This window comes from Salmo salar, chromosome ssa18 (assembly GCF_905237065.1).
Source record: "Salmo salar chromosome ssa18, Ssal_v3.1, whole genome shotgun sequence".
NCBI classification, from domain to species: domain Eukaryota; kingdom Metazoa; phylum Chordata; class Actinopteri; order Salmoniformes; family Salmonidae; genus Salmo; species Salmo salar.
This window is the reverse complement of record NC_059459.1, coordinates 3,046,254-3,061,716: the sequence shown is the minus strand read 5'-3', so window position 1 is coordinate 3,061,716 and position 15,463 is coordinate 3,046,254. Positions and strand designations below refer to the sequence as shown.

At 42.2% G+C, this 15,463-nt stretch overlaps 1 protein-coding gene across 2 annotated transcripts in view; it reads right to left on the bottom strand.

The window, feature by feature from the left end:
- wdr11 (WD repeat domain 11) overlaps positions 1-15,463 on the bottom strand; it is a 226,940-nt gene that overhangs the window by 62,483 nt on the left and 148,994 nt on the right. For both annotated transcript variants that reach the window (XM_014154429.2, XM_014154430.2), the window contains exons 13-16: positions 14,025-14,100; positions 11,549-11,657; positions 9,691-9,815; positions 7,897-8,047 (exon numbers count right to left, since the gene is read on the bottom strand). In XM_014154429.2, coding sequence (XP_014009904.1) covers positions 7,897-8,047; positions 9,691-9,815; positions 11,549-11,657; positions 14,025-14,100 — 461 coding nt within the window. The remainder of the gene's footprint in view (positions 1-7,896; positions 8,048-9,690; positions 9,816-11,548; positions 11,658-14,024; positions 14,101-15,463) is intronic.

Here is a 15,463-nt window from a genome sequence, read left to right as displayed (position 1 = left end):
TTGGAACGAGGGTACCCAACATGAACTCGCGCGCCAGGTGTCTAATGGGCCATCATCGTTCCATGGCTCTTGTTCGGTCAGATCTCCCTCCAGAAGACTCAAAACACTTTGTAAAGGCTGGTGACATCTAGTGGAAGCAATAGGAAGTGCCAAAATATTCCTCAGCCCCAGTGTTTTTCAATGGCATAGGTTTAAAGGTAATACAACACATCAGGTATCCACTTCCTGTCAGAAAATGTCTCAGGGTTTTGCCTGCCAAATGAGTTCTGTTATACTCACAGACACCATTCAAACAGTTTTAGAAACTTTAGGGTGTTTTCTATCCATATATAATAAGTATATGCATATTCTAGTTACTGGGTAGGATTAGTAACCAGATTAAATCGGGTACATTTTTTTATCCAGCCGTGCAAATACTGCCCCCTAGCCCCAACAGGTTAACATACCAAATATATTTTATATTTGAGATTCTTCAAATAGCCACCCTTTGCCTTGATGACAGCTTAGCACACTCTTGGAATTCTCTCAACCAGCTTCACCTGGAATACTTTTCCAACAGTCTTGAAGGAGTTCCCACATATGCTGAGCACTTGTTGGCTGTTTTTCCTTCACTCTGCGGTCCGACTCACCCCAAACCATCTCAATTTGGCTGAGCTTGGGGGATTGTGGAGGCCAGGTCATCTGATGCAGCACTCCATCACTCTCCTTCTTAACTTCTTTGGGATAGGGGGCAGTATTATTCACGGCCGGATAAAAAAACGTACCCGATTTAATCTGGTTACTACTCCTGCCCAGAAACGAGAATATGCATATAATTAGTAGATTTGGATAGAAAACACTCTAAAGTTTCTAAAACTGTTTGAATGGTGTCTGTGCGTATAACAGAACTCATATGGCAGGCAAAAACCTGAGAAGATTCCATGCAGGAAGTGCCTTGTCTGACAATTTGTTGTCCTTCTGTTGCATCTCTATTGAAATTACAGCATCTGTGCTGTAATGTGACACTTTCTAAGGCTTCCATTGGCGCTCTAAAGCCGCCAGAAAGTGGAATGGGGTGTCTGCTGTCTCTGGGCAAAGTATAGGAGCAGAGTTTGTAAGTGGTCAGCCTGGGGACAGTGAGACTGGAGATGCGCATTCACGAGAACTCGCCATGTTTTTCTTTCTCTCTTTGAATGAATACAACGTTGCCCGGTTCTAATATTATCGCTATTTTACAAGAAAAATAGCATAAAAATTGATTTTAAACAGCGTTTGACATGCTTCTAAGTATGGTAATGGAATATTTTGAATTTTTTTGTCACGAAATGCGCTCGCGCGTTACCCTTCGGATAGTGACCTCAACGCACGAACAAAACGGAGGTATTTGGATATAACTATGGATTATTTGGAACCAAAACAACATTTGCTGTTGAAGTAGAAATCCTGGGAGTGCATTCTGACGAAGAACAGCAAAGGTAATCAAATTTTTCTAATAGTAATTCTGAGTTTTTTGAGGGCCTAACATGGTGGTTGTCAAAATAGCTAGCCGTGATGGCCGGGCTATCTACTCAGAATATTGCAAAATGTGCTTTCGCCGAAAAGCTATTTTAAAATCTGACACCGCAATTGCATAAAGGAGTTCTGTATCTATAATTCTTAAAATAATTGTTATCTATTTTGTCAACATTTATCATGAGTAATTTAGTAAATTCACCGGAAGTTTTTGGTGGGTATGCTAGTTCTGAACATCACATGCTTATGTAAAAAGCTGTTTTTTGATATAAATATGAACTTGATTGAACAAAACATGCATGTATTGTATAACAATGTCCTAGGAGTGTCATCTGATGAAGATCAAAGGTTGGTGCTGCATTTAGCTGTGGTTTTGGTTTATGTGACATATATGCTTGCTTGGAAAATGGCTGTGTGATTATTTGTGTCTATGTACTCTCCTAACATAATCTAATGTTTTGCTTTCGCTGTAAAGCCTTTTTGACATCGGACAATGTGGTTAGATTAACGAGTCTTATCTTTAAAATGGTGTAAAATAGTTGATTGTTTGAGAAAATTGAATTGTGGTATTTTAGTTGGTTTTGTATTTCGCGCAGTGCGATGCCATTGGCTGTTGGCTAGGGGTTCCGCAGGCGGAACGGGGTTCCGCTAGCGGAACGTCTGTCCTCAACAGGTTAATAAAATAGCCCTTACACAGCCTGGAGGTGTGTTGGATAGAAAATCACAAAGATACGGCGGCTGGAACCAAAAGTCTTCAATTTGGACACCAGACCAAATGACACATTTCCACCAGTCTAATGTCCATTGCTCGTGTTTCTTGGCCCAAGCAAGTCTCCTCTTCTTTTTAGTGTCCTTTAGTAGTGGTTTCTTTGTACTTGGAGGAACTTTAAAAGTTCTTGAAATGTCCCGTATTGACTGACCATGTCTTACAGTAATGGACTGTCGTTTCTCTTTGCTTATTTGAGTTTTTCTTGCCATAATATGGACTTGGTCTTTTACCAAATAGGGCTATCTTCTGTATGCCAACCCCACCTTTTCACAACACAACTGATTGGCTCTAACGTATTAGGAAGGAAATAAATTACACAAATGAACTTAAGGCAGCACACCTGTTAATTGAAATGCATTCCAGGTGACTACCTCATGAAGCTGGTTGAGAATGCCAAGAGTGTGCAAAGCTGTCATCAAGGCAAAGGGTGGCTATTTGAAGAATCTCAAATATAACATTTTGATTTGTTTACCACTTTTTTTGCTTACTACATTATTCCATATGTGTTATTTCATAGTTTTGATGTCTTCACTATTATTCTACAATGTAGAAAATTTTCAAAATAAAGAAAAACCAACATATATATACATACACAGTTGAAGTCGGAAGTTTACATACACCTTAGCTAAATACATTTAAACTCAGCTTTTCACAATTCCTGACATTTTATCCTAGTAAATATTCCCTGTCTAAGGTCAGTTAGGATCACCACCTTATTTTAAGAATGTGAAATGTCAGAATAATAGTAGAGAGAATTATTTATTTTAGCTTTTATTTCTTTCATCACATTCCCAGTGGGTCAGAAGTTTACATACACTCAATTAGTATTTGGTAGCATTGCCTTTAAATTGTTTAACTTGGGTCAAACGTTTCGGGTAGCCTTCCACAAGCTTCCCACAATAAGTTGGGTGAATTTTGGCCCATTCCTCCTGACAGGGCTGGTGTAACTGAGTCAGGTTTGTAGGCCTCCTTGCTAGCACACATTTTTTTCCAGTTCTGCCCACAAATTTTCTTTAGGATTGAGGTCAGGGCTTTGTGATGGCCACTCCAATACCTTGACTTTGTTGTCCTTAAGCCATTTTGCAACAACTTTGGAAGTATGCTTGGGGTCATTGTCCATTTGGAAGACCCACTTGCAACCAAGCTTTAACTTCCTGGCTGATGTCTTGAGATGTTGCTTCAAAATATCCACATAATTTTCCATCCTCATGATGCCATCTATTTTGTGAAGTGCACCAGTCCCTCCTGCAGCAAAGCACCTCCACAACATAATGCTGCCATTCCCGTGCTTCAAGGTTGGGATGGTGTTCTTCGGCTTGCAAGCCTCCCCCTTTTCCCTCCAAACATAACAACAGTCATTCTGGCCAAACAGTTCTATTTTTGTTTCATCAGACCAGAGGACACTTCTCTATGATCTTTGTCCCATGTGCAGTTGCAAACCGTAGTCTGGCTTTTTTAAACAGAGGTTTTGGAGCAGTGGTTCCTTCCTTGCTGAGCGGCATTTTAGGTTAAGTCGATATAGGACTCGTTTTAATGTGGATATAGATACCTTTGTACCTGTTTCCTCCAGCATCTTCACAAGGTCCTTTGCTGCTGTTCTGGGATTGATTTGCACTTTTCTCACCAAAGTATGTTCATCTCTAGGAGCCAGAACGCGTCGCCTTCCTGAGCGGTATGACGGCTGCGTGGTCCCATGGTGTTTATACTTGCATACTATTGTTTGTACAGATGAACATGGTACCTTCAGGCATTTGGAAATTGCTCCCAAGGATGAACCAGACTGGAAGTACCAAAAAAAAGAGGTTAAATATTTAACCCCATTTTTTGGGTACTTCCATTATTTTTAACTGGTACTGGTTACCTTCAGATGAGTCCCATGACACTTGTGAGCAAAACCGAGAACAGCATTGTGTTCATGAGTCTCCACTTCACATTGAGTGGTCACAGAGTGGTCCAAATGTTTCGGATGCTAGAGACGTTATTGTGAGAAGAACGATTTTTGGCATGGCTCATGGTCCGACAAACACTGCTCCAGCTCTGCCGCCTTTCACCGCAGATGTGGAATTGCGACATCGGCAGATGCGGTGGACTGAGACACATCCAATGCAAAAAAAAACCCAGATCTCTCGCTTAAATTGACAGATTTTGATCTGGATTTATTTATTATGTTACTTAGATTGACAGGCCGGTGAATCAATCGACTCTAGGGGGTTAATTACACTTTGGATATTGTGTCAATACACCCAGTCACGACAAAGATTCAGGTGTCCTTCCTAACTCAGTTGCCGGAGAGGAAGGAAACCGCCCAGGGATTTCACCATGAGGCCAATTGTGACTTTAAAACAGAGTTTAATGGCTGTAATATGAGAAAACTGAAGACAGATCAACAACATTGTAGTTATTCTACAAGACTAACCTAAATGACAGAGTGAAAATAATAAAAATATTCCATAACATGCATCCTGTTTGCAATAAGGCACTAAAGTAAAACTGCAACAACAAAAATTCTTTATGTCCTGAATACAGCGTTATGTTTGGTGCTAATCCAACACATCACTGAGTACCACTCTTCATATTTCAAGCATGATGGTGGCTGCATCATGTTACGGTATGCTTGTCATGGGCAAGGACTAGGGAGTTTTTTTTGCATAAAAAGAAACGGAATAGAGCTAAGCACAGGCAAAATCCTAGAGGAAAACCTGGTTCATTCTGCTTTCCAACAGACACTGGGAGACAAATGCACCTTTCAGCAGGGCAATAGCCTAAAACACAAGGCCAAATATACACTGGAGTTGCTTACCAAGATGACATTAAATGTTCCTGAGTGACCTAGTTACAGTTGTGACTTAAATCAGCTTGAAAATCTATGGCAAGACTAGTCTAGGAATGATCAACAAAAACACTTGACAGAGCTTGAAGAAATATTGTACAATCCAGGTGTGCACATCTCTTATAGACTTACCCAGAAAGACTCACAGCTGTAAAATGCTGCCAAAGGTGATTCTAACATGTATTGACTCAGTGGTATGAATACTAATGTAAATCAGACATTTCTGTATTCCATTTTCAAAACAATTGCTATAATTTCTAAAAAGATGTTTTCACTGTCACTAAGGGATCTATAAATCTATTTAATACATTTTTATTCAGGCTGGATCAACAAAATGTGGAATAAGTCAAGGGGTATGAATACTTTCGTAAGGCACTGTACATATTTGTGACCAAAAAAATTGCTCCACAGGGAACTTCAACCTGGTCGTAAATGAACTGAAACACAAAACAAGGAGGGCTTTCTATGCCATTAAAATATCTATCAAATTAGACACACCGATTAGGATCTGGCTAAAAATACTCAAAAAATAGAACCAATTGCACTATATATAGCAGCGAAGTGTAGGGTCCGCTTACAAAACAAGAATTTGCCAAATGGGACAAACACCCAATTAAAACTCTGCATGCAGAATTCTGTTACAGCAAAAACTCAGAACACTACATGCAGAACAGAAATAGGCCTAATCCCTCTTGATTAATATCCCCCAAAACTATAATAATTTAAAAAACAGGCTGTGCTCATTCAGCCCCCAGGAAGAGATCGAGACAGAGCTGCATTTTCTGTAATCCATCTAATGGCTGCTTGCTAGGCACAGCACCATCCATCCTAAACTAAATCTACCTCCAGCCATCTTTTTTTTTACCCCAAGTTTGTGTTAAACACCTGGAATAGATTCAGTATGAGTAGGCATAAAAGAAACACCAGCAATTTGGCGAAGTCAGTCCCGAAGGGAAAACAAAACGACATGAGGAGCCGCAGTCCCTCGCCACATAAGGCTGATGATGGCAATGCGCGCCCACATGTGTCACAGGCAAGCAAAGTGAGCACAATTCTAACAATGCAGAAAATTCCAACAGGAGATGAACAAAAGCCTAAGTAAGATGACAAGCTCCATAGCTAAGCTGGAACAATCTGTTAAGGGACTCGGTGAAAGGGTGACTGAGGCAGAGAATCAAGTTAGAACAGTGGAGGATGGGTGCATTCGCACTGACCGCCTCCTCTCATACCTGCTACAGAAGGACAGATGGCTCTAGGACAGGTGTGAGGCACTCAAGAAGTTTATGAGGTGCAGCTTGAGACTCTACGGTGTGCAGTGGGTTGAAAACTTACTCAGAGACATAATGAAACTACCACCAAACTTCCCTTTCTTACTGGATGGTTTCAAATGTCATCTCATCGGCTTATAAAACATTAGGGACCAATTAAGGTAATAAGCTATTCATAGCACGATTAAGAAAAAGAAAGTACTCTATCAGTTGAAAAAACTTGGATGTAAGATTGCATTTCTGCAAGAAACACATTTATCGGATAACGAGCATGAGAAACTGAATAGGACATGGGCTAATACAATATTATATTCATCTCATATATCAGAACGGAAAAGGGGGGTAGCAATTCTAGTGCACAGGTCAGTCAATTTCAATGCCAGCTCCTCTCATAAGGATACAGAGTTTAGGTTCATATTAGTAAATGGAACTATAGATGGGGTGAATGTATCATTGCTAAAAGTGTACGATCCCAACGAGGATGATTGATCAAGGGTTTATCAAAAAGATTTAACTTTATCTTGGAGAATAGCTCTGACTTACTCCTAATGGGGGGGGAGATGTCAATTGTGTTATGTCTCCGACTGTAGACTGATCACCTTTACCATCAACTCCACCCTCTAGGATAAGGGAGTCACTGATTAGCCACTGTCTAGAAGTGGGATTGGTTGAAGTATGGAGATCCAAGCGAGAGAGACTTCACATTTTATTCAAACCGCTACTTACTCTATTTACGCATTGACTACTTCTTTACCACTAAGTCTGAAGCCTATATGATAATGGATTGTGAGACACCTCCAATAACTTTGTTGGACCATTCACCATTGATGGCGACGTGGGATTTAGGACAGAAGTCTATCTCATGACGGTGAAGACTAAACGCGTCCCTACTTAATGAAACAAAATTTGTGGACTTTGTTAGAAAAGAGCTGCAGTTCTATCTTGATCTTAGCATAACCGCTGAGGTCTCCCCACTTACGCTCTGGGAGTGTGCAAAAGCCTTTCTAAGAGGTCGCATTATATCATTCGCCAAAAGAAATTCAAGTGCACTGAATTGGAAAACAAAATAAACCATTTAGAACAGCACAAACCAAAACCTTCCACAGCTCTGATGACAGCCTGCTCTCTGAAAAAATAGAGGGCTGTGAAAGGTTTGCTAAGCAGAGAGATTCAATTTGAGAGAAAGAAATCAATGAAATGGACTGAAAAAGAGACAAGGAAGAGGTGAGGGAAATAAAGTATGTACGGAGAGTGGAGATCAGTGGGGGAGGAGAGAGAAGGGCGTGAAGAAGAGGTGAAGAATGAGGTACTGAATATGTATGGAAGGTAAAGATAAGTGGGTATTATATAAAAGGGCAGGGAGAAGAGAAGAAGAGAAGCAGAAGTGAGAAGAGAGGAGGTAGAGAAATAGAGTATACAGTATGTCTGGAGAGTAAAGATGAGTATGTAGAGTGTACACTGAGGATGTACAATTACAGTTGCATTAGATCAGCATCCATGAAGGAGAAGGTAGGAGAGGAGGTAGAGTTAAGACTCACGTCTGGGGGGATGCGGGCACCATCTTTGACGGTATTCCCCTCGACAGTGATGTGGTACACCTGTCCGTCTGTGTCTGTGAACACAAAGTGTTCCCTCGCTGAGATGGCCTGGCCTCCTCCCTCCGATTTACTCTCTGCATCCTGCAGAAGACTAGAGACACATACAAACACGTTTTACTATTAAAGTGAGGACCACTGATAAAGCGAGGTCTAGATCAGGGGTCAGCAACAGGCGGACCGCATAATTTTTTGTCCCCTTTTAGATTTTAGTTTTTTTTCTCAAAAAAAGACCAGAAATTCAGCTAAAAATGCATTTAATTTAGGAAATCTGTTCCCAAGTATTCCCACAAATAAAAAAAGCAACGTGATTGTGTCTCAATGTAATTAAGGTATGAAATTATTGTTATCTTCAAATACTATTTCTTTTTGGGCTTAAGTTGTGGTCAATTTGTAGTGTACAATATATTATAAATACATTCCGGACACCCGACCATGACTAGATACACTACTGTTCAAACGTTTGGGGTCACTTAGAAATGTCCTTGTTTTTGAAAGAAAAGCACATTTTTTGTCCATTAAAATAACATCAAATTGATCAGAAACACAGTGTAGACATTGTTAATGTTGTAAATGACTATTGTAACTGGAAACGGCAGATTTTGGAATATCTACATAGGCGTACTGAGGCCCATTATCAGCAACCATTACTCCTGTGTTCCAATGGCACGTTGTGCTGGCTAATCCAAGTTTATCATTTTAAAAGGCTAATTGATCAAAGAACCCCAGTCTCAACGTCAACAGCGAAGGGGCGACTCTGGGACGCTGGCCTTCTAGGCATAGTTGCAAAGAAAAAGCCATATCTCAGACAGGACAATAAAAATAAAAGATGAAGATGGGCAAAAGAACACATACACTGGACAGAGGAACTCTGCCTAGAAGGCCAGCGTCCCGGAGTCGCCTCGTTACTGTTGATTTTGAGAGGTGTTTTGCGGGTACTATTTAACTGACAGTTGAGGACTTGTGAGGCATCTGTTTCTCAAACTAGACACTCTCCTTCTCCACACTCCTCTTTCTATTCTGGTTAGAGCCAGTTTGCACTGTTCTGTGAAGGGATGAGTACACAGCATTGTACGAGATCGTCAGTTTCTCGCATGGAATAGCCTTCATTTCTCAGATCAAGGTCAGACTGATGAGTTTCAGAAGAAAGGTCTTTGTTTCTGGCCATTTTGAGCCTGCAATCGAGCCCACAAATGCTGATGCTCCAGATACTCAACTAGTTTTATTGCTTCTTTAATCAGGACAACAGTTTTCAGCTGTGCTAACATAATTGCAAAAGGGTTTTCTAATGATCAATTTGCCTTTTAAAATGATACATTTGGATTAGTTAACACAACGTGGCATTGGAACACAGGAGTGATGGTTGCTGATAATGGGCCTCTATACACTTATGTAGATATTCCATAAAAAATCCAGCAACAATAGTCATTTACAACATTAACAATGTCTAAACTGTATTTCTGATCCATTTGATGTTATTTTAATGGACAAATTGTTTTGCTTTTCTTTCAAAAACAAGGACATTTCTAAGTGACTCCAAACCTTTGAACGGTAGTGTACATACTGACACCACGTCTCACCCCGAGAAACAAACACACAATATTAAGAAAGACACATTGAGCATATACAATGAATTTATGATGAGTAGGGCCAGGAGTTTTTTATGACCATGTGGCAAAACTCCAGGCCTTAGTGCTGAGGTGCGACCCCCCCCCTTCATGCCCCCTGCTCTCTGACCTGATAACGGAGGACTCCACGCTGCTCTGCTCGTTGTCAGACAGAGTGGTATATCTGGCCATGGCCTCCCGTGCTAACAACTGTTTCTTCTTCAGACTCTTCAGGTTGTGGGAGGGGGACCACTCCTGCACACACAATCGCAAAAAGTGCATGACACACACAGACACACACAGTTCATGGAGATTTCTTCGCTGCCTGACATCTTGAAGAACACGATTGTTGGTGGACAAACATTGATACGTTTTCCTTGGAACCACACCCATAAATTCACAAAATAGCTCCACTGTTTCCCATACCCTGCTTCATCATTCAGGATTGCAGCCAAAACAACTGCCCCATTTTGCCCGGAGGGTGCAATCAATGTGGAAATGAGCAGGCAGTAAGGGGCTGGGGAGAGAATGTATTATTAACATTACTGTGGCTGCTATTTGCACAGTGTCTCAGACTTTCCAGCCCACATCACTCTCCATTTATCAGTTTTTCTTGGGACTAATGTAGCGACTTCGTTGCTGAGAGAGGAGAAATTTCCCAACTAATCTTCCAAATTGCAAATATAAATATGTACACAGGAGTACAGTGCATTCAGAAAGTATTCAGACCCCTTGACTTTTCCACATTTTGCTACGTTACAGCCTTATTCGAAAATTTCTGAAATTAAATGTTTCCATCAATCTACACACAATACCCCATAATGACAAAGAACTGGTTGTTAGATTTTTTTTGCAAATGTATAAAAAAAACTAAAAAAAACCTGAGATATTACATTTACATTAATATTCAGACCCTTTAGTCAGTACTTTGTTGAAGCACCTTTGGCAGCGATTACAGACTTGAGTCTTCTTGGGTATGACGCTACAAGCTTGGCACACCTGTATTTGTGGAGTTTTTCCCCATTCTTCTCTGCAGATCCTCTCAAGCTCTGTCAGGTTGGATGGGGAGCGTTGCTGCACAGCTATTTTAAGGTCTCTCCAGAGGTGTTCGATCGGGTTCAAGTCTGGGCTCTGGCTGGGCCACTCAAGGACATTCAGAGACTTGTCCCAAAGCCACTCCTGCGTTGTTTTGGCTGTGTGCTTAGGGTCATTGTCCTGTTGTAAGGTGAACCTTCGCCACATTCTGAGGTCCTGCGCACTCTGGAGCAGGTTTTCATCAATGATCTCTAAGTACTTTGCTCCGTTCATCTTTCCCTTGATCCTGACTAATGTTCCAGTCCCAACCGTTGAAAAACATCCCCACAGCATGATGCTGCCACCACCATGCTTTACCGTAGGGATGGTGCCAGGTTTCATTCAGACGTGACGCTTTGCATTCAGGCCTAAGAGTTCAAGCTTTGTTTCAGTCTTTTAGGTGCCTTTTGGAAAACTCCAAGCGGGCTGTCATGTTCCTTTTACTGAGGAGTGGCTTCCGTCTGACCACTCTACCATAAAAGGCATGATTGGTAGAGTGCTGCACATATGGTTGTCCTTCTGGAAGGTTCTCCCATCTCCAGAGAAGAACGTTGGAGTTCTTTCAGAGTGACCAACGGGTTCTTGGTCACCTGATTGACCAATTCCCTTCTCCCCCGATTGCTCAGTTTGTCCAGGCGGCCAGCTCTAGCAAGAGTCTTGGTGGTTCCAACCTGTTTCTCGTTTAGTCATCATTATGTAGTATCGTATGTAGATTGATGATAATTAAAAAAAGAAAAAGGCTGTAATGTAACAAAATGTGTAAAAAGTAAATGGGTCTGAATACTTTCCGAACGCATTGTATAGACACAGAATAATCAACACAAAGAGACTCTTGGAGAGTATTGTCTCAGTTTACAATGCCTAGGTGTATATGCATGTATGCTATAGTGTTTCTGTGTGTGTGCGTTCAGTACCAGTGCAGTGACAGTGGGGAAGTTCTTGGCCATCTCTCGTAGCAGGGTGCCGGTCCTGACGTCCCACAGCTCCAGAGGCTTGTCTCTGAACACCACCACAAGGTACTGCCTGTAGGGTGCAACACACACCGCAGTACAGGAACATGACAGTCAGTACCATCAAAATCATCCCCATGTGCTCTATGGGCCACTTTCTCTCTCAATGACACACACATCCGTACACACACGAGCGTGCACACGCAAGCACAAACAGATTTCAAACATCCATTCTTTGTGTGAAGGGCGCCCTGTGCTGTCCTGGAGTTCATGCTGTTCTAGGGAGAGAACAAATAGCATCAGAATATACATTAGCTCTCAGGGAACAGAGACAAAGAGCAGAAGCATTACACTGCTACAGTACTTTGTCAGAAGTTTCATTAAGGGTGCTTTGTCCTGATGAGACAGCTGAGCCCTTGCAAAGGTATAGTGAGGGAAAAAAGTATTTGATCCCCTGCTGATTTTGTACATTTGCCCACTGACAAAGAAATGATCAGTCTATAATTTTAATGGTAGGTTTATTTGAACAGTGAGAGACAGAATAACATAAAAAAATCCAGAAAAACGCATGTCAAAAATGTTATTAAATGATTTGCATTTTAATGAGGGAAATAAGTATTTGACCCCTCGGCAAAACATGACTTAGTACTTGGTAGCAAAACCCTTGTTGGCAATCAGAGGTCAGACGTTTCTTGTAGTTGGCCACCAGGTTCGCACACATCTCAGGAGGGATTTTGTCCCACTCCTCTTTGCAGATCTTCTCCAAGTCATTAAGGTTTCGAGGCTGACGTTTGGCAACTCAAACCTTCAGCTCCCTCCACAGATTTTCTATGGGATTAATGTCTGGAATCTGGCTAGGCCACTCCAGGACCTTAATGTGCTTCTTCTTGAGCCACTCATTTGTTGCCTTGGCCGTGTGTTTTGGGTCATTGTCATGCTGGAATACCCATCCACGACCCATTTTAAATGCCCTGGCTGAGGGAAGGAGGTTCTCACCCAAGATTTGACGGTACATGGCCCCGTCCATCATCCCTTTGATGCGGTGAAGTTGTCCTGTCCCCTTAGCAGAAAAACACCCCCAAAGCATAATGTTTCCACCTCCATGTTTGACGGTGGGGATGGTATTCTTGGGGTCATAGGCAGCATTCCTCCTCCTCCAAACACAGCGAGTTGAGTTGATGCCAAAGAGCTCCATTTTGGTCTCATCTGACCACAACACTTTCACCCAGTTGTCCTCTGAATCATTCAGATGTTCATTGGCAAACTTCAGACGGGCATGTATATGTGCTTTCTTGAGCAGGGGGACCTTGCGGGCGCTGCAGGATTTCAGTCCTTCACGGCGCAGTGTGTTACCAATTGTTTTCTTGGTGACTATGGTCCCAGCTGCCTTGAGATCATTCACAAGATCCTCCCGTGTAGTTCTGGGCTGATTCCTCACCGTTCTCATGATCATTGCAACTCCACGAGGTGAGATCTTGCATGGAGCCCCAGGCCGAGGGAGATTAACAGTTCTTTTGTGTTTCTTCCATTTGCGAGTAATCGCACCAACTGTTGTCACCTTCTCACCAAGCTGCTTGGTGATGGTCTTGTAGCCCATTCCAGCCTTGTGTAGGTCTACAATCAGGTCTACAACCTTGTCCCTGACATCTTTGGAGAGCTCTTTGGTCTTGGCCATGGTGGACAGTTTGGAATCTGATTGATTGATTGCTTCTGTGGACAGCTGAGATTAGGAGCACTCCCTTTAAGCACTCCCTTTAAGAGTGTGCTCCTAATCTCAGCTCGTTACCTGTATAAAAGACACCTGGGAGGCAGAAATCTTTCTGATTGAGAGGGGGTCAAATACTTATTTCCCTCATTAAAATGCAAATCCATTTATAACATTTTTGACATGCGTTTGTGTTTTTTTGTTGTTGTTATTCTGTCTCTCACTGTTCAAATAAACCTACCATTAAAATTATAGACTGATCATTTCTTTGTCAGTGGGCAAACGTACAAAATCAGCAGGGGATCAAATACTTTTTTCCCTCACTGTAAATCTCTCACCCTCCCTCTTTTGTCTAACACTCTCTTTACCCCTCACCATCTCCGGCTCTCCCTTTCAATCTTCGTGCTCTCTCACCATCCCCCTCTCCCTTCATCTTCTCCCTTCATCTCTCTCTCCATCCCTCCTTCATGCATGCATGCAGAGAGCTCTTTAGAGGGCCTTTAGCCAAGCATGTGCTTCTGACAACAGCTCAGTAGCAGGAACAGAATGAGAGAGTATGCCCTGGAGAATTAAAAGAAATGGATATCCCCTGACAGCACATAGGCTTAATAAAAAAAAACACCCGGTGGGGAGACGAGAAAGAAAGAGGCGACAGTGGCAGTTGAGGTGAAGGGTGTGTGCGTGCGTGCGTGAGTGTGGCAGGTGTAAAGAGGTGGCTGTGTGTAGGGGACTCACTTCAGATGAGACACTTTCATCATCTCAATGGCAGGCTCGTCATTCCCCTGTTCGCCTCGGAATGCAAAGCACCTGCCTGGAAGAGGAGAGGAAGGAGAGAGAGAGGAAGGAGAGAGCGAGAGAAAAATAGAGCATGAAATCATTCAACATCATGAAACACATAAGGATGGTCATTTATACATTAGCTAAAGAGTATAGGGCCTAAGATGGATCCCTGGGGAACCCCTGCATTACAGTTGTAAGACGTGGCGGTAATAACTTCAAATTTACGCCAGCTAAGAGAATGTGCCACTTTAGATCTGCTGCAGCGATCTCATTTTACTCACATAAACAATATTCTCATGAATCAAGTGTCCTTTATCTACTCAAAATGCCAGAAGGCAAAAACATGAATATACGCCAGTTGTATTCTACTACACCAGAAAAATGCTGATGTACTTTGCAGAGGACATTACAGGAGGTGGCCTGTAAAATGCACGAGTGAGAGAGCACAGTAACCCAAACTGAGCACAAGTAGGAGAGGTGGGAACTCCCAACAATTGCCTAAGATGTTTGTTGCACGGGCAAAAGGGACGCAGATAAAGTGACACAAGGCAAGATTGCAGGTGAAGAGACTGGGGAGTAGTGCAGGTGAGGCATCCGGTCTGTGTGTGCGTGTGTGTGTGGTACAGTCGCTGTAACGAGTCTGGGATGGGCGTCTGATTCTAATGACACCCTCAATCATCTCCTCCTCTATTTACTCCCTGTGTGTGTGTGTGTGTCACCCACAGCTCCTGATCACTGTCTCAATTACTGTTCTCACCAAATCATCAACTCAGACTTACTCAGAGTTGCAGTAATAACTGGGTCTGTATCCGACATGTCTCAAGTTCTTCTACACTGTTGGGAAGATTTTTCAAATAGCTTACTGTGAGGAATTCTAGTCTTAATATATTATCATTCACAATGGATGTTAAAAAAAAAACGTTCCTACATTTCCACGCAGCAGGCCAGGTACTTTTATGCGTGCTCAGACGTGCGCGATGCCTCGACATTATCAGGACAGAGAAACCAGACACATGCTCATTACTCACACGGAGAATTCCAAACAAAAGAAAATGGTAACATTGACAAATCTCGTAAATGACGGTTATGAAATAAACAAAAACTAGTTTCTCACACGTGTAGCAGGTTGTGAACTCTGCAAAACAACGTTTCCACTTCGGGAATGAGAACGGTAAATGACTAATGAATACATGCATTAACATAAATGAATGTAACCAAATGACGGGGATTGACTGAACATTTGCTACTGGTGACAGCTGAGCCATTCTGGAGAGAAACTCAACTATATCTTCACCACACACCCCTCCCCAACATATTTTACATGCTTTTCACCGAGTGCCGCAACTAAATAATCAGCTAGGTCTATTGCCATGCATGCTGCCCAAATTGCGGGG